The following is a 19,241-nucleotide window of genomic DNA, read 5'->3' on the forward strand; positions in this document are numbered from 1 at the left end:
TGATATGTAGGGCTCTGGGTTTATGTGTGGTGCTGGGTTTATATCATTCCATGCGACTGATGAGTTTAGTTGTCCATTTAAAATGATAAAGGAGGCGCTTACTTTTAATATAGGCTTTTTTTCTTCGACATTCAAAACAACGGGAAATGTACGTACGAGTTTTCTTGGTGGTTGCATTAACTGTGTCACTGAAGGGGCCGGCCCCCGCACTATTGTAGGCCCGGACAGCTGTGTAGTACGCCAGATTGCTCTTCAGGCCCCTGAGCCTGGCTGATGTCTCGTTTCCCGTCACTTTTATCTTGCTGGATGATTCTTCTTCTCCCCCATGATTCCAGTACTGCACCTAGTAGACAGCAGACATAAAACATTCAAGGGACAAACGAAATACTACCTTTGCCCCAAATCAGTGGTTTCATTAAAATGGGTACTGTACTTTGTTTTCTTCTCTGTTGGAGAAATATTTCTAGAGATTAGATTCTGCACCTTAGCAATGAATATACAGAAATGGGACCTGAATCAAAATAGATAATGAAATCAAATGAAGCAGACCTATCCAGAGTGTTGAGTACAACCAGTGCATGTGCTTGGAAAAAGGAAGGGGAAATGTATATATTTAACTGAGAAACATGTTCCCCTTTCTCAATCCTTGACCAGCCAAACCCAAGCTCGTGGTCAGAATGCTAGCAGCCCTGCATGAGCTCTGTCCCTCCCTTCTCGGAAGAAAACAAACTTTTAAAAATCATCAGTAAGTTACTTGCCATTGATTTGTCCATCAGTGATAGGCAAATACTAAGACATCAATTTGTGTATACAATGTTGTAGTAGACAACTGGAAGCCAGTTAAAACAGTTGATTTTGATAGAAATGCATAGCACAGTATTTCACATATATTACATTATTCCTTGCTGTACAAAAATCTTAGATTTATTATAAAGGACTATGCACAAATGGTTTAAGATACAAATGCGAGAGAGAGACTATACAGGGGAAAAAGAACAACAAACTAGAAAAATAAAAATATATACTTACTATAAATTCTGTTATGCTTTGGATAAGTATGGATTTCCCATTAAACCAAAAAAAATCAACAAGGAAACACAAGCCAATGAAAGGCTCATGCGAAATATATTCCTTGTATGGGAATAAAATCAGTTACTAACATTCGGACAATAGGGCTGGCACAGTACAGGTAATGACAAGGCAACAGACTGGGTAGCCATTGAAAACACAGGCATAGTTTGTCATTTCGTAAAGAACCATGCTTCCTCCTGTCTTTCTTGCAGTATCCATTTTTCTTAGGGTGGGTTACACTCTGTTTACTTTTGGTAGCCAGATATGAGAACAGAATAATCTCAATAGTTTATACTGCAAGTCAGTTTGAAGATGATAGAAGTGGGAACTGAACCGCAGTGCCCAGATTCTGAAGACAATGACACTTGAAGGATCTGGGCAAGCTGGATGGAGAAGACATCTTAACCAATCAAGGGCTCACTGGTAACTCATGTCTATACTCCTAGACAGAGATCAGGAAGATGATTGGCTGAAGGGTAGCCAAGACAAAGAAAAATCCAAAAGACTCTATCTCAACAGAAAATAGGTGGGCATGGTGGAGTGTACCTGCAATCCTACCTATGGCAAGAAGAATAATTAGGAGGACTGTGGTCCAGGGAAAAAGTGAGACTGTATCTCAAAAACAACTAGAGCAAGAAAGAGTTGGGGATATGGTTTGGGGATGGCTCAAGTGATAGCGTATGTGCCTAGCAAACACAAAGACCTGAGTTCAAATCTTAGTACCATCAAAATGATGATAATGATGACAATGATAATGATGATGATGATGATGATGATACAGTGCATACTTGGCTCTGAATGGAGAAAGCAGAGTTGATATTAAAACTTTTGTTTTTTTAAGAAAGCAAAACTAATCTTCACTTGAAATGCTCCATCCTTTCCCTCCCACCTACTTATTTAAGCATTTTGTTTTTTCCCTTCCCCTCCCTGAATTAGAGAAGTGTATATACAAGATGCAGGGCACCAACATCAAATACAGTGAAAACAGGGGTTATACCAAGGGGGAGGAACATACAAAGCAACAAAAAACTCACATGACATATATAAATATGTTAGAATAGCAAGCAAGAAAAAGATATTTGTGTCCCTATCTTGGGGTTCATTTCGCTTAACATTATCCTTATATGGTCAGATGTACATAGCTTTTGGCCTTTTCTGCTTATCCTACACATGTACTAGTTATTGCAAATAAGGGAAACCATGGGATCTATGTTCCTTTGGGCCTGGCATAGTTCACTTATGGTAGGGGGAAAACAAAGGAGGAGGCAACAATGTTCAACAGTAAATGTGCTTATTACCTTGCTCATGTAACTGTAACCCTTCTCTACAGAATTTTTACAATAAAAAAACATACCAAAAAAGAAATGCTCCAGATATAGAGCTGGCTCAATGTTTAATGACATGGTGTGGATCAGTCAATCAGAATGATGTTCTTATGGTATGCATAAGATAACTACCTTCAGTTATAAAATTAACCCCCAAAAATCAATGGCTTTTCTGTATGCCAACAATGAGAAAAGTGTGGCTGAAATTAGGAAAGCAACTCCATTTGTAATAGCCCCACAAAAAATAAAATACCTAGGAATTAACTTAACTAAAGAAGTGAAGGACCTCTATGATGAAAACTTTAAAATCTTGAAAAAGGAAATCAACACAGAACTTAAAAAATGGCAAAACCTCCCATGCTCCTGGATTGGAAAGATTAACATCGTGAAAATGGCAATACTTCCCAAGGCTATCTACAAATTCAACGCAATACCTATCAAAATCCCACCCTCATTCTTCAAGGAAATAGAAGAGGCAATCCAAAAATTCATATGGAACAATAAAAGACCCCGAATAGCAAAAACGCTCCTCAACGGAAAGAACACTGCTGGAGGAATATCAATACCAAATTTCAAACTCTACTATAAAGCCATAGTAATCAAAACAGCTTGGTATTGGCATAAGAACAGACCTCAGGACCAATGGAATAGAATTGAAAACCCAGAAATGAACCTACAGACCTATAGCCATCTAATCTTCGATAAGGGAGCTAAAACAATAGAATGGAAGACAGACAGCCTCTTCAGTAAATGGTGCTGGCAAAACTGGTTAACTACATGTAGAAAACTAAAGCTAGATCCTTATATATCACCCTGCACCAGAATCAACTCCAAATGGATCAAAGACCTTGAACTCAAAGCAGACACTCTGAAAACATTACAGGATGGAATAGAGAAACCTTGGGTCTCCTTGGTTCAGGCCGAAATTTTCTGAATAGAGACCCGGAAACACAACAAATCAAAGAAAGGCTGGACAAATGGGATTGTATAAGGTTGCAGAGCTTCTGCAGGGCAAATGACATAGCTAGCAAGATCAATAGAAAGCCCACGGACTGGGAGAAGATCTTTACTAGCCATACAACGGACAAGGGTCTTATATCTAAAATATACTTGGAACTCAAAAAATTAAACCACCCAACAACAAATCCTCAAAGAAACAACTGCCCAATAAGTAAGTGGGCGAAAGACTTAAAGAGAAGCTTCTCTGAAGAAGAAAGAAGGATGGCCAATAGACACATGAAGAAATGTTCAACATCCCTAGCCATAAAAGAAATGCAAATCAAAACAACATTGAGATATCACCTCACTCCAGTTAGAACAGCAAAAATCAAGAACTCTAACAACAACAGATGCTGGAGGGGATGTGGACAGAAAGGAACCTTACTTCGTTGTTGGTGGGAATGTAAACTTGTTCAACCACTTTGGAAAGCAGTATGGAGGTTCCTCAAAAGACTCCACATAGAGCTCCCCAATGACCCAGCAATCCCACTTTTGGGCATTTACCCAAATGATCACAAACAAGGCCACACTAAAGCTACCAGCACAACTATGTTTATTGCAGCATTATTTACCATAGCTAAGACATGGAACCAACCCAGATGCCCCTCAGTAGATGAATGGATCAAGAAGATGTGGTATATATACACAATGGAATTCTATGCCTCCATCAGAAAGAATGACATTTCCCCATTTGTTAGGAAATGGAAAGGCTTGGAAAAAATTATATTAAGTGAAGTAAGCCAGGCCCAAAGAAACACAGGTCCCATGGTTTCCCTTATTTGCAATGTCTAGTATAGGTATGAGTCAAGCGGAAAAAGTCAGATAATGTGATGTTAGGAAAACGAAACCTCAAATATGTATTTTAATGTTTTTGTTTCTTTCATGCATGTGTTTCTAACGCATTTATAAGATTATTTCTTTGTTGCTTTGTATGTCCCTCTCCCACAGTGTAACCCCCGCTTTCACTATATTTGATGTCAGTATAACATGTGGAGGAGATGGGGACAAACAAGTCGTTTAAGGAGTCAGGTGGACCTGTTGCAACAATGAGAAGTACAAAAAGTCATGTCAAAACCAGCTTTACAATGTCGGTGGGGGGGGGGAGGGGGGGTATGATTGGGTGGGAGGGAGGGGGGAGGCTGGGAAGGGAGGTGAAGGGTAAACAAAGGAGGAGGCTGCAATGCTTGGTAAGAAATGTATGCATTATCCTGCCCATGTAATTGTAACCCCTCTGTACAGTATGTTCTCAAATAAAATAAAATTAAATTAAAAAAAAAAAAAAAAAGATAACTACCTTCAGTTCTTGGAGCAAAACCCATAAGACATTACTGTTGCTTTTTAAAATGGGCAACTATAAAATTGTCTCTTGAAAACTAACAGTGCAATGTAAATCTTGAGTTTTAAAATAATGGTTCCAAATCAGCTAAGTAAATATTGTATTGGATCAGTATTTTTCATATATATATGAAAACAAATATATGTAGAATTATAACCCCCTGAAGTTCACATGGAACTGTGCTTTGTATCATAGAAGTAGCCATCTCTGGGAAAGGAATTATTGGTTTTTATAAGAATCTCAAAAGGAGAATGTAGACTGGAGGAAATCATGGCTTTCTTTATAACACCCGAGATGAAGGCTCTGTTAAAAGATGCTAATAGCCTGTATACATCCTATACTCACCAAGTTAATGTGTTGTTACGTTTAGATGACTCTAAAATGATGGGATATTTTGCTTGCCTACAGATCACTGTTTAGTTATTTACTAAGAATGACACATAATCAATAAATAATAAAGCATTATAGACAGCCTGAAGACTTGCATCCTAGAATATAGCCTAGGTTGGAGAAAAATATATATGGATCTGAGCTATGGTAATCTTCATTTATCAATAGAGAAGATAGCAGAGTGAAGGAAGGGCTAGGTCAATTCTAGCCAGATCATCCTGATTTGGTCTCTTGCTAGTTTTCAATCCATTCTTTTTCTCATACACGAAATTACTTCAATAAAAGTTGCCAAAGAAAAGTGTTCTTTAGGGGACTGATTTAAAGAAGAAACAAAAATAATTCATAATCAGCATGTGGAATCTCTTTTAGAAATCCATTTATAGAAAGTACTTGAAAACTCTTGATAGTATATTTTAAAGAACATTATCCAAACTCCTTCTATCAGAAAAAAGATTAATTCTTAGATTTTAGTTGCTGATAAGCATCAGAAATATGTAGATTTAGATAAAATATGCTCAACATATTAGAAGAAAACCTATCATAAAAATCTTCCTAAACAGCTTTACTTAAAAGTTGAATAAATATACAGACAACTAAAACATAAAAAAATGCATTGTAAGTGCCAATTTCCTTTACCTGGTCCACTCTATTCTATAAGATTTTGCTTAACAATGTTTATATAAGGTAGATTATAGGGTAAAAAGAAGAAAAATAAGTATCTTTTTTTTCTTAAATAGTAAAAGTACTTCAACTGAGAGAGTAGAGTATCTTTATGCTAATTTGTGTTTTATAGGCAGATAATCATACAGGCACAGAGGAAAAAAAGCATCTATGGCTGAAGGAATAAACTTCGGAAATGTAATTGTGCAGAAGAGTTAATATAAAGTTGCCAGAATGTGAAGGTGACATCCACAAATGACACGGATAGAAATAATACAAAGCACACAAAGAGCTCCAATAACAAGAAAGACAGAGGACTTGACCAGTGGGAGACTAGCTACAATTCATTGCTATAAAATAGAGTTAGAAGTTATTATATTTGAAATTTCAAAAGTTTACTTTGAAATGGGACTGAATCCAATATACAAGAATAGGAGATAAGACCAGGCAGATCTGAGAAATAACAACCAGTCTTAGACTTGAAATAATTATTTAAAACAATAAAAATCACTGCTAAGAATTAAACTGAAGACTAACGATGGAAAGTCAAATTAATTAGGCCAGAACACACAACAGAGAAAGGAAATATCAGACGTTATGAGAGCAAAGTTAAATGACACTGAAAATAAAAAGCTTCAACTAGAGTGCCTGCAGAACAACACTGAAAAGGAAAATGGAGGATAATCTTGCAGAACTAAAGGAACACAGACACTAGTGTGTAATAAACCTACTCTGAGTTAGCGCTGGAAAAATAAAAATGTTAAAACCACTCCAAAGCAGGGGTGGGGGTGGGGGGCTTAAAACAGAATTGTGGAGTCTTGTACCAGTGACTCACAAATATAATCCTAGCTAGTCAGTCAACTGAGAACTGGAGGACTATGTTTGAGCCACAGGAGAAAAGCCTGTAAGATTCCATTTCTTCTTAAGCAATAAAAACCAGGGCTGGAAGCATGGTTCAAGTGGTAGAGCACAAGTCTAGTAAATAAAAAGGCCTTGGGTTAAAACTCCAGTACTGTATCATGAATAGTGGGTATCTGAGAGAGCCAATAAGCCACTGTGCCTGAGTTTTCTAGGGTGAATGTGATCCGGGCAGGGAGGTGTCTGAATTTCTCGGCACAAGAAACAGGGGGAGACAGGATGTTAAGGAGTGGAGGAAGAAGCCTAACTCTGTGCCAGAGCTCAAAAACGAATCCTATACATACAGTTGCATTTCCCCCCTTTTGAAGAGGTTTCACTTTCTGCTGCATCAGTCAGTGACTCTTAGGTGACTCTGGTAATTGATCATGGTTAAGCAGAATAAGTACAGAACAGTAAGATGCATTTTGGGAGGAGACCATATTCACGTGAATTTTCTCAGCACACTGTCCAAATTGTTCTATTAGTTACTGTTCTTAATTGCTTTCTGTGCCTTATTTGTAAAATAAACTTTACTACCCATGAAATATCCAACAGATGAGGGGGAAGCTCTAAACATTTGATATTATTGGATCATGCAATGACTTGAATAAACTCAGTCAAAAACTACCACCCTCTTCATCCCAGAGGGTCACCGAGCTAGGTGTGTAATTCCTATCATTCTATGCATCTATCAAACACTGATTCTTCAATTTCCTGATGAGATAATGCAATTTTTTCTGAATCATGAAATTATTTCACAAGTCAATATATTTTATCTGGGTAAGTGAGCAAAAACAAACTTGGAGAAGGCCAAGATTAAGAATGTTATCACTTTTTCTGCAAGTAATTTTCTTATTTTAAAAATGAATGGTCCTGGCATGAAGAGCCCTTAATATTGCTGAAACAGAGATTTCACTTAATTTAAATGTAATATGCAGTTTATAAAAACACTATATTGAATACTGTTAACTTTCTTTAGCTTTTTAAAGGATGAATATCAAATCCAAAATACTCTCTTAATAGACAAAAAAGGTTATAGGCATACATACATGTTTTCAGAGAGGTGAGTATTTATTAGCTTTTAGACTGGACATAATAAAATAAAAGATGACATGCAAAAAACAATCAGGGAAGGTATTTTAGAAAGATAAGCCCAGAACTGTCCTCTCTCCTTGGTTACTGCTCTCAGCTCTGAGAACTGCCTGAATGAATCTGATTCATTCACTTTTGGCCCCTTGTTGGGGTTAGGCAATAGGAGGCAGTCATGGGAAGATGGAGTATAGTAGAACTGGGATACTTATTCCTCTACTTCTCTCAATGCTGAAATGTGGTTTAATAGGATTAGCTAAGTAAAAACAACACTTCCAGGGTTATCCCTACACCACAGGGTTATCTCTACTGCCAAGGCTGTACACTGTAGTCTCCTTGGTCCACCCATGTGAAGTGTCATTGAAATGTCTCTCTCCAGTACAAACAGCCCTTCTACCCACTCCAAAGCTCTGTATTTCAGTCATGTGGATGCATTTTTGCATATGCAGATATGTCTCAATGTGTACATCCAATTTTCCTTATGCCTATTTAACTCCTGCTAGAGTGAATTCTTGGCTGCATAGCTGGGAGTAAGACAAAAGGCATGTGTGGAATTTTCATATAATAAAAATGTATTCAAATATTTGACATCTTGTATTCATTCTAATGAAAATATTAGGAAGGAAACACATTCTGTACAGCTGTTTGGAACAGGAGGCACCAGGAAGTTCCGGTGAAGACTCTATGTTCTGTTCCTTGGTTATGTTCCTCTGCCAAACTTACAGAAAAACTTATTAGGTTCTTCTCAAATATGCTACTCTGTATTTTGTTTTTTATAAGAGCTGGCTTTTTTCAATCACTTCCCATAGTCTTTTCTTCAAGGTTTATTCTTTCTTCCTTTACATTTTTGTTATTAACATAGATTAACTGAACATATGTATGGGTGATATTTCAATGCCTGTATATATCACCCATTGATCAAATGACCTAATGAGCAATCAGCATTCCATTCCCTTATCATTTCTTTTTGTTGGTAGCCCTTGGACTTCTCTCTTCTTCAATAAGATCATACAATAGAAATCCATGAAATTACAGCTGATTTTTTAAGACACAAAATGACTTTAAAGAAATTGGCAGTGTATATAGTATTGAAGGACTGTGTCGCTTTCCTCAGGCCCCATTGTCCATGGGCTTAAAGGCTTTTTGTTCCTCTTTATCATGTCTGCTTCTCTTATTTCTACCCAAAAGGGCACCAGAATAGATCTGAGGCTGAGGAGAACAGCTTAGCAGATGAAATAAATTGGAGCCCAGGGAAATGAGCTTCTCAACTACTGCTTGGTCAAATCAGAAAGAAAATTAGTCTAGATGCTAATGATGATATGTGCTCAGCATGCCACATGTACCTGATCAACCTTCACCGAGATGAGGGAAAGGCAGGAGCTATTAACGATTTTAAAGCCGATTTGGGGGAACGGCAACCCGGAAAGTTAGCCACATGACTGATAATTAAATACTCTGCTAAGCCATTTATTTTTCTAGGTTAATTTTTAAATCATTTGCTGAAACTAAGAAAAGACATTATTTTTTTTATCTTGGTGGAATTACACAAATTACTTTTTAAGCTTTTCCCAATTAGTCGATCTTTCTCTTAGCTTGTTTTCTCTGTCATACATATTGAGCATTGGGAGAAGACATTTTTAATCACTGTTTCTCTTCAATACAGTATTCACGGTACATTTGGACATCCTGTTCACTACTTTCTACATCTATAGGAAAGATGCACTGCATTTCAATCTGTAGAATAACATTAAGAAAAATCCCTTTTATTTTATTCTCCACACCTCAACAGAGAGAGGCACTTCACACACTGGGATTGTATTGTTTTTACTCTTTTGTCTTAATTTTTTTTCCTTCCAATGAAATCTTACCCCAATGCCCAATATTCAAAACAGACAAAGTGGAAGCTGCAAGTCTCTTTGGGCTACTTTAACAAAGGCTGCTTTATCTCATTTAATTCTCAAGTGAGGCTGTGAGTTACTGCTACCCTTGTTTTAACTGAGCCTTGGAGAGCTTTAGTAGATTGCTCAAGGACATACAGCTCTGAGACAGCAAAGTGAGAACCTCATGGATTTGATCCACACTTCGGTTCATGGATGCATTCCACATATACCATATTCTGCTCTGGGCACCTGGGGAATATCATTGAAAAAAGGAGACAAGGGTTCCTGTCTCTTGTGAGTCATATCCTAGGGGATATGAATGTTGGGTCCTCTAGATCTAAACTGAGGGGAACTAAACTAGACCCTGCAATGGCTCCTACAGGGTTTTGAAGTTTTCTCTTTTTCAATCAAACACTGTTTACTGACATGACTAACAGTGGCACAATTCTACTTTCAAACAGACTATTATTAGTTGAATGACTCCTTATTTGCTTAAGTTTATATACTCAGAAATGCTACATGCCCCATGTTTTTTAACACCTAACAGCCACTGTGAACTCTTGTATGAGACTTGCCAGCCCACAAGTAAACTAATTACTTTGTTCATTTATTTTTCTTAACTATTTCACAAGGTTGAATCAGGTCACAAATTAGATCCTGCCATATGGCTCAAAAAGGGTAAAGGTATTTACACTGTATGTGTATTTTTCAATTATCTTTGAAATAGTTGTAAAAAGGACTTTCAATTAATTACATAGCACATTGAAGCCTACATCCCACTCAGTTAAAGGGACAAAGAAACCTCAGGCACTTCTAAGACTACTTCTTCATAATCTTGACTTATATTTGATTTGATGTCTTCATTTCTAGCAGTTTCAGGCAACTCCTAGTGAATGTATAGACAATGTTTGGTGTAGGAAAAGCAGTTCATCATTTCTATGATCTTGTCATCAGCCTGAGCATGGCTTGTAGCAGATAGGGGCTCCAGGAAATGTTGTAAACCCCAGTACTTCATTTCTTCCAGGTCATCTACATTATTTTTTCTTCTGTTCCTTCCTCAGTAACATTTCTTCCTTTTACCTCTCTCTTTGCTGAGACAAATACACCTGGGAAGGGAAGTAAGTTGTAGGCAACTTTTCGAACAGTCTTTTTACAAGCTCCCTTAAATAGCTTAGAATGGAGTATCTGCTTCAGAATATTTACCAGGGAGACATGAATAAGTTGATACTGGTTCTAGCACTCCTTTAGATTTTTGGCTGACAGAAGGTGAGCTGCTTTCCTCCATCATGACCTTCCTTCATGATGCTTCTGTCCTGCCGCAGGCAAGTCATGGAACCAACTGATCATGGACAGATACTATTGAAACCACAAGCCAAAATATGCATCTCTTCCTACTGAAATTGTGCATATCAGGCATGAAAAGACTTCACACAATTGGTAACACCCCCCCCCCCACACACACACACAAATTCCCAAAGAAATTACCTCATAGCCAAGTAAATGTCCATTGCTCAACTTCCAGGGAATGGCGTTCCAAGACACTTCAATTTCTGAGGAAGACAGGCTCTGGGCAAATACCTGAGATGGGGCTACTGTAGGCTCTGATTAGAAACAAATCAACATACAGTGATAATTTTTGGTTATTAAGCAAAAAATATACTTTTTAAAGTGCATTTTAAAAAAATGTATTTTTTAACATGTAAGAAAAATTCATGGTTTCTCCATAAAAATAATCAAACATATGCACTAATGGCTTGAAAGGTAGACCAGGAAGACAAGGCATCACAGCCATAAAGTCTTCCTTCTTTAGTAGCCATGGCAACCTGCTCTCCCTCCATTGTACTTGTTTTCTTGACATCTTCCCTTCCTTCCCTTCTTTCCCTTTGTTTTCTCCTTCCTAACTTTACTACCCATGCCTCCACCCAAGCTAAATACTTGGACATACCTAGGCTCACAAAAGTAGCTTATCATTTTCTTTATGACCAATGTAAAGTTCATTTACTCATAGCATCCAAGCATATAAGGGACACATTTAAATTCTATGGATGGCAGCCTCTTTTGAAGGAGATGGAGAAGGAACGCATTCCCATGTTGTTACACATTAAACACATCCCCTCAGTGATAAATACTCTTGGGGTTTCATAGGGCTCAAGGTTACCCTTCCCTCCAAGGGCACAGTTCTGAGCAGGAATCTTTCCTTTCTTATTGTCTATTTCTGGGTTAACTAAGCTTGCGTCCAAAAGCCATGGCTCACTGCTTCTGATATTGTCTCTGAGTTTAAAGATGAGGCTAGCAAATTTTCTCTTCTGAGACTCTGAATCTTGGTTTGAGAGATGAAAAGTATTTGTGGCCAATCAATCCAGTACGGGCATTACAGAGAAGCTGATCATTGTCTGGATACCCAGAGCTTCTCTGATTAGGGTTTCTCATGAGGTTTGCTTTTTAAATCTTTCTTTTCTTCACTGAGGTACCTTAACATATTTTCAGTAGGTTGGCCCTTTTTTTCTTAGGCCAGCTGAATTTACTTCTGAGGTTTGAAAAGAAAGACTTTTGACTAACTCATTAGCGGAAGCAAGCATGGTAATAGGAGGGAAAAGTGAGGGACAAAGAGAATGGGTTAAAAGAATGTAGCTGTCCCTTCCTTCTTGCTGCCAGCCTCGGGGTCTGTATGTATTGGTAGAAAATGCCCTAAAATCCTAATTATCTGCCATTAACTCACAAACCCAGGTTCCTTACCTGGTCTTTTAATTCCTAATAGTTTCTGGAAATGAGTCTTTGCTAAGCATATATAGCTTGTCTGTTTACAAAGATCTGTACAGTAACTATTCTTCTCCATCTCAGAAAGTAATAAATTAGGGGTAAGGTGCTAAAAAAACTACCCTACTCATTATATTTGAGGAATGACAAAAGTGTTAACTTTTTTCCAATTTATTTCCATGCCTGAACAAGGGACATGGGATGCCATATTGGTTAAAAGACAGTTTCTACCACTTATTAAGAAACAAAAGTCATCTTTCCATTATTTTTTGTTTTCATTTTCTTATTTGCACATGGGGAATAATGATCTACAATAATACCTATGATATGCATTTGAAAATTCAAATTCCTTTAATGACTGTCCAAAGGTAAACATTCAATACATTAGCTCCTGTCATTTCTGTTTTGTAGAACTATAGGAGAGAGCCAATTATTTATCTAGTGATTGTAAGTCCATAACATGGCAGTTTTGTATGATTATCCCCAAGTTTGTTATTATTTTATAAAGAGGTCTTAAGAGAGAACATGGATGCCAATATCAGGAGCAGGTGTAAAAGAAAGCAGAGGACTGGAATGGCTTACAGAGTAAAGTGTATGTATACATCAACCTATAGTAACACATTCTTCAATGCTTCATGCTCCACATCTCTGAATGTCACATTCTTGGGCCCACTCTCATCCTAATGTCCTTTACTGAGTTTACCAGAACTACTATAAAGCCCCAGCCTAGGGCAGTTCCAAGGAGCATGGTAGAAAGATGATGGGAGACAATGCTCCCTACTGCTGGAATCCAGTCACTTACAAGTGTTCCTCATGACCTACAGTGAGACTCTTTCAACTCTGATGATTGTTCTTTTGAAAAACCTATCTGAAGTCACAAAGAACCTCCAAGGCATTGTTTCAAGCACAACTGGGGAAGTGGGGACTCACACTCATCAAATTGTGCTTCCGTACCTTCTTCCGCAGAAAACACTGTCATTACGGGGCTAAAAGGTCCTTCACCTTCGTTATTATAAACACCCACTTTCACTTCATATGGTGAAAACGGTATGATGCTTTCATTCCTAAAGACATATCTTGGGGTATCAGGGGATGTCACCACTGTCTGGATCCAATTGGTAACCCCAAGGGGGCGGAAAGCAACGACATAGCCAAAACCTTCACCATTCTGGAGTTCTTCAGGGACTGGCTATGAAAGAAAGACAGGATAAATCACCTTTACACCTAATAGCAAGGCAAAAATGAATAGAGTCATCTGGTAATAATCTACATTGTGCTAATTATAAGTAGTTGTTTTGTAAAAAAGGAGAAAGAAAAATGGGCCGGCGTTATAGCTTTAGGGATTGAGTACTTATTTGCCTAGCATGTGTGAAACACTTCAAAAAAAGTGTAGAGAAGGAAAATGAAAAAGAAGAAGAAGAGGAGGAAAAGAAGGAAGAGGAGGCTGAGGAGGAGGACGAGAAAGATGAGGTATAAACTACCAGTGGGACACTTAAATCAGCTTCTCTTAAACAGGAAGGTATCAGTCATGCACCCGTCATCCAGATCAATTTTCTCTGATTAGTCATAATCTAACGCATCTTATGGCCCCAGTTAGGATTTCTAAATAGATATACTTTCAAGAGAACATATTTAATATCTTAAGTCAAATAAAAGTGGTCAAGTCTCTAATGACTTTCTGGAGAGAAATTACAACCTGATAAGATGTCAAAATTCAAAGATGTAAAGGAAACAAGGAGAGTAAGATACAAAGTTGTATGTGGTCCTGGGAGAACTTCCATCATGAGATCATGACTTTATTTATCAACATCTTCAAATGATGCAGATTGATTTTTAATATACCTATCTTTTAGCTTCAAACACATTAGGCTGAAGGCATGACTTAAGTAGTAAAGTGCCTGTCTAGAAAATATGAAATTGAGTTCAAATTCCAGAAAAGCTCGCCCTCCACAATAAAACCCTAAGACCTTAAGCATAATGATTATATTTTCCTAAACTGTAGCATAAAGCAAAGGCCAAAGACCAGGACAGAAACAGAGATTCAAATCTTCTGGAATGTGGCACTTTCACCCACGGAATAAACACCTCAGACAAACTCTGAAGTCACAGAAAACAGCCACTAGTTGACTCTGATGCTATGTTAGCCAGCCAGGAGAATCTAAGCACCTTATTATCCCTGTGTCTTAGGAATAGAATGAGGAAAATACAAATGGTTGGAAGAGTGAGTATTCAAAAATACGAACAATGCCCACTGCAGCCAAAGCAGCAGCAACACCACCAGCATCATGGGCATTCTGCAGCCACTAATAATACTACCAAAACCAAGATTCTAACTACAAGTACCAGTGCTACAGGCACTGGGCCAACCAACATCTCCATCAGCAGCATTTTTGGAATCAATAGAACCAGCAGCACCTATTTTGCCAGCCATATGACCAACAGCTGTACCACAACACCAGCAGCAATGACACCACGAAAACTGGTACCAATATCGCATGCACCACCAGCCTATTCCACACCACCCACCAGTACTACTACTAATGCCTAGGCCACCAGCACCATCGTTAGTGCCAGTGCCAGTACTGACAGTACCACCACTGTCAGCAACAGCACCAGAGCCTGTACTACCCAAACCACCATTACCAGGATCAGTGCCAACGGTGTTACTAGTGACACTGTGAAGGCCACCACTACCAGCGTCATTTGAATGATCAATACCACCAGTGCCAACAGTAACATGAGATACCAGTTCCACCAGTACCAGCAGAGCCCACCAGCACTCACTGCCACCACTAGTACCAGTGTTGCCACCAGCATAACCAGTATGACTAGTAATACACCATTACCACTACTAGTACCTCTAGCACCATCACCAGTAACAGCACCATTACCACCCAGGAGGCTTTGAGCACTGAAACAGGAGTAATACCCCATGAGGAGGATGCTGTCCAGACACTTACATCCCAGGTTATCACTAGTTCTGACCGGCTGCCACCTCCTCCGCTGACTTCAGAAGGAGGCACTTCTGGAACTGTGTGGGGTCAGAAAGATAGACATTAAACTTTATTTGTATACAGCATCAAAAAGAAGACTCAATGTTACTTACTTTTCAAAATCTGAAAGTTTCGTGTTCACATACATATATGGGTAATTATACATGTGCACATTATGTTGATATACCCATAGGTCTATACACCCAAATATTTAGATATAGACCACTGGTAAGATGATCAAGCTAATTTCTATTTGCATGAAACTGTCAATGATTTGGGGGAGGTCATCACACAATTTTCTTAAGATGAAGTCATACACAGAGCCTCTCACACAGTAAGGATGACAGTTACTTTGCAACCAGAGTGAAGGTTAATAAAACAAGGGAAAATGATTCAGTAGGGATGGAGGAGGGCAATCCAGCATAAACATGGAACTGGAGACTTTTCCACAGAAAGATCCATGTCTCAGAATGCCATTGGCTCTAGGCAACAATGCTGCAGAATGGAGATTGCCAATCTTGCTCTTTATAAACCTCACAAAGCCATCAATTTCTCACCTTCATGCTTTAGGTTTAGCGAATCCTATGGCCCTACACTGTAAGTTGTGGGAAGGTCTCTCATATTCACAGCTGCAGCAGCTGGGCATAGAGTAGATGCTCCCTAAATACAGGTTGCATTAACAAATGAGAGGATATCAAGGCAGGCACATGCTCTGACAGCACCCAGCTTAAACATTTATATGCACTGCCTCAGTAAACCAGAATCATGGAAATTATGGGTACACATTCCATTCATGTGGACTAATGTGGTCTAGTTCCTGAAGTCCTGGGCTAGCTCTACCTCAAACAGTTCTGTTAATATTAATTTTATAGATTTGAAAAAGGAGTCCTTATATCCTTTCATTCTCCTCTATAATGTGATGCTATGCATACCTGCAAATTTTGAATTTTAATGTTAGGATAGTCTTAGAATTGTGGAAGATAGTTTGATGGTTCCTATTACTAGTTGTGACATCTGAAAATTCTTAAAAATAATTCTTTCTTAAGGGGTCAAAATACACTTTTCATCAATTACTTCTGCTCATTTGGGAAGCTGGGTGGCAGGATGAGATCTCCTGGCAGAACTCCCGAATGTCATTATCTTACCAATTTGTCAATGCTTGTTATAAATGAAAATAGTGCATCTCCTGCTAACTGGGTAACTATGTCAGATAGTAATTATAACCTTAAGTGACAAAAACATATTCACTCAACATGCACTAATGATCATTTATGATGGACTGAACTCTTGGAAATGTTAAACTACTTCAGAATCAGTTACATATATTTTCTGTGACAAATGCCATATGGTAAATTCTGCTACTAGAAAGGTCAGATAATTGTGACAATGGATTATACAGATAAATGCCTTATAGGTCTAGAGACCAGGGCCCAGGGAAATGGAAAAGCACACTCAGGGAGATCAGATCTATTAACCCATTACTCAGAAAACAAAAACACTAACCTGCCTCTTCAGTTCTTACTTTTTCTGAGGGTAAACTGGGTTCTCCACCTCCAATTTTATTACTGGCTACAACACGGAATTCATATTCCACCCAGGGGTTTAACTCCACTACTGTAGCTGTGCGTGTGCTGCCATCAATGACCTCAGGTACTGCAAGGGAACAGTGGAGAAGGTAAGACTACATGATCGCGGCCTGGTACTGAATTGAAATCCATGCACATGTGCCCGCGGCACTGCCTTCTGCCCCTTTACCTGTTGTGACAGTCTGCCAGCCCACGGAGAAGGGTGTCCTTGCCTGAACTGAATAGGACATAACGGGGCTGTGGTTATCTGTACCTTCTTCCCAAGAGAGCTGGGCTGTTGTGTCTGTGATTTCATCTACCTTCACATTTTCTGGGGGTCCAGGTGAACCTAGGGAAGACAAGAATGCCAATGGTGGGTAATTCCGATACATCATTTATGTCATCTTCTTCCACCGAGAAGACATGTGTCACATGATCCCTTCATATATCCAATGAATCCCTGGTTCAAAAGTACTGAGGAGGGAAAGGTTGCTTTTCTGGCCATAAAAACTACCATTTATCTTATACTCCCCTCACTAGATCTTAAATGTGGAAATATAATCCAGTAATTCCAAAATCATAAGGCTAAATGTTTGCATATAACATCTCACATCTTAGGTGACTGCTCAGCAGGGTTCCTGTACTTTTCTGAAGTTTGTCACTTTGTGTGGGATGCCCTCCCCTTAAACCTATTGATACAGCTCTATAGTTCTTAGTTTGTCACCCTGAAGTGTTTTATTCTATGATGTACTTTAGTCATTTTTCCTCTCTAGCTTAATAGCAAATCAATACCCTGGCCAGTACCTCAGCTTGGTTTCTCTGTTGAGTTTTTGCTGAGTTGATCTATCTAGTGGGATAGTGGTGTGTTAAAGTCCCCAACGTCTTAGGATCAATGTGGGATTTGAGGGAAAGTAGTATTTCTTGGATAAATTTGGGTGCTCCATTGTTTGGTGAATAGATATTCAGAATTGTAATATCCTCCTGAAGGAGAGATCCCTTAATTAGTATGTAGCAACCTTCTTTATCTCCTCATTAAGTTTAATTTGAAGTCTATTTTATCTGATATTAGGATTACAACTCCTGCCTGTTCTGGGGGGCTGTTTGCTTGGTAGATTTTATTCCAGCCTTTCACTTTCAAAATGTTTGTTTTTGTGGGCAAGGTGTGACTCTTGAAGGCAGCAGATAGAAGTATCTTGCTTTTTAATCCAACTAGACAGTCTATGTCGCATAATTGGAGAGTTAAGCCCATTAATGTTGAGAGTTAGGACTGAGAGGTGTTTGGGAGTTCCTGCCATGTGATCCACCTTCTTGGGGACTGCAACAACTGGGTTCTTCCTATAGTTCTTGGAGTCTCAGTTTGGGTTCGGTTTCTTGGCCTTTATTATGGTCTTGTTGGTTTTCTATGTGTAGGACATCTTTAAGTATCTTTTGTAGGGCTGATTTGGTAGAGATATATTATTTCAGTTTTTCTTTGCTATTGAAGGTTTTTATTTGACCTTCTGTTATGAAAGAGAGTTTAGCTGGATACAGTATTCTTGGTTGATAGTTGTTTGTCTTTAGGCTGTGGCATATATCATTCCAGGCTCTTCTTGCTTTAATTGTGTCTGCTGAGAAATCTGAGGTGATTCTAATTGGTTTCCCTTTATAGGTGACTGATCTTTTCTCCTTGACAGCTTTAAGGATCCTTTCCTTGGTCTGAATTGATCCTGTGCAGATTATAATGTGATGGGATGTCCTGTTCTGGTCTGGTCTATTTGGGGTTCTAAAAGCTTCTTGTATCTCTACAGGCCTATCTTTTTGCGTGTTTGGGAAGTTCTCTGCTAAGATATTGTTGAATAAATTTCCTGGACCATTAACTTCTCTCTAGGTGCTCCTTTAAACCCAATATCCTCAGATTAGGTCTTCGGATGATGTCTTCCAAATATTGAATAGATCTACCATTTTCTGAACATTCTGAATGACTCTAATGTGTTTTTTGGGATGTACACATATTTAAATTATATTACCCCTCATATTAAATGCATGTGCTAAATTAATGACCTACCATCTTGGCAGAAGTGGTAGAACATCCAGTTATAATGAGAGTTCTTTGGAGGGCAGAGCTGAGATCTGTATTTCTTTGAATTAACTACTATCTCAATTTCTGGAACATGGTGGGGAGCAAGGATAAGCTATGGGGTATAGCTTGGAAGCTTACATGGTATCTCATCGTAGTTTCTCCTGCAGTGGGGAAGGCTCAACTAAGTTGGGAAGTTAAACAACTTCAGGAAACATGTGTG

At 38.5% G+C, this 19,241-nt stretch overlaps 1 protein-coding gene across 1 annotated transcript in view; it reads right to left on the reverse strand.

Annotated features, from left to right (window-relative positions):
- The window catches only part of Cntn3 (contactin 3), a 216,329-nt gene that overhangs the window by 14,961 nt on the left and 182,127 nt on the right, over positions 1-19,241 (reverse strand). Inside the window, exons 14-19 of the mRNA XM_042679994.1 lie at positions 17,153-17,311; positions 16,901-17,050; positions 15,365-15,435; positions 13,359-13,593; positions 11,133-11,248; positions 157-343 (exon numbers count right to left, since the gene is read on the reverse strand). Of these exons, the coding sequence (XP_042535928.1) occupies positions 157-343; positions 11,133-11,248; positions 13,359-13,593; positions 15,365-15,435; positions 16,901-17,050; positions 17,153-17,311 (918 nt within the window). The remainder of the gene's footprint in view (positions 1-156; positions 344-11,132; positions 11,249-13,358; positions 13,594-15,364; positions 15,436-16,900; positions 17,051-17,152; positions 17,312-19,241) is intronic.

Source organism: Dipodomys spectabilis, unplaced genomic scaffold, assembly GCF_019054845.1.
Source record: "Dipodomys spectabilis isolate Male_0828 unplaced genomic scaffold, ASM1905484v1 ptg000054l, whole genome shotgun sequence".
In the NCBI taxonomy this organism is placed as follows: Eukaryota; Metazoa; Chordata; class Mammalia; order Rodentia; family Heteromyidae; genus Dipodomys; species Dipodomys spectabilis.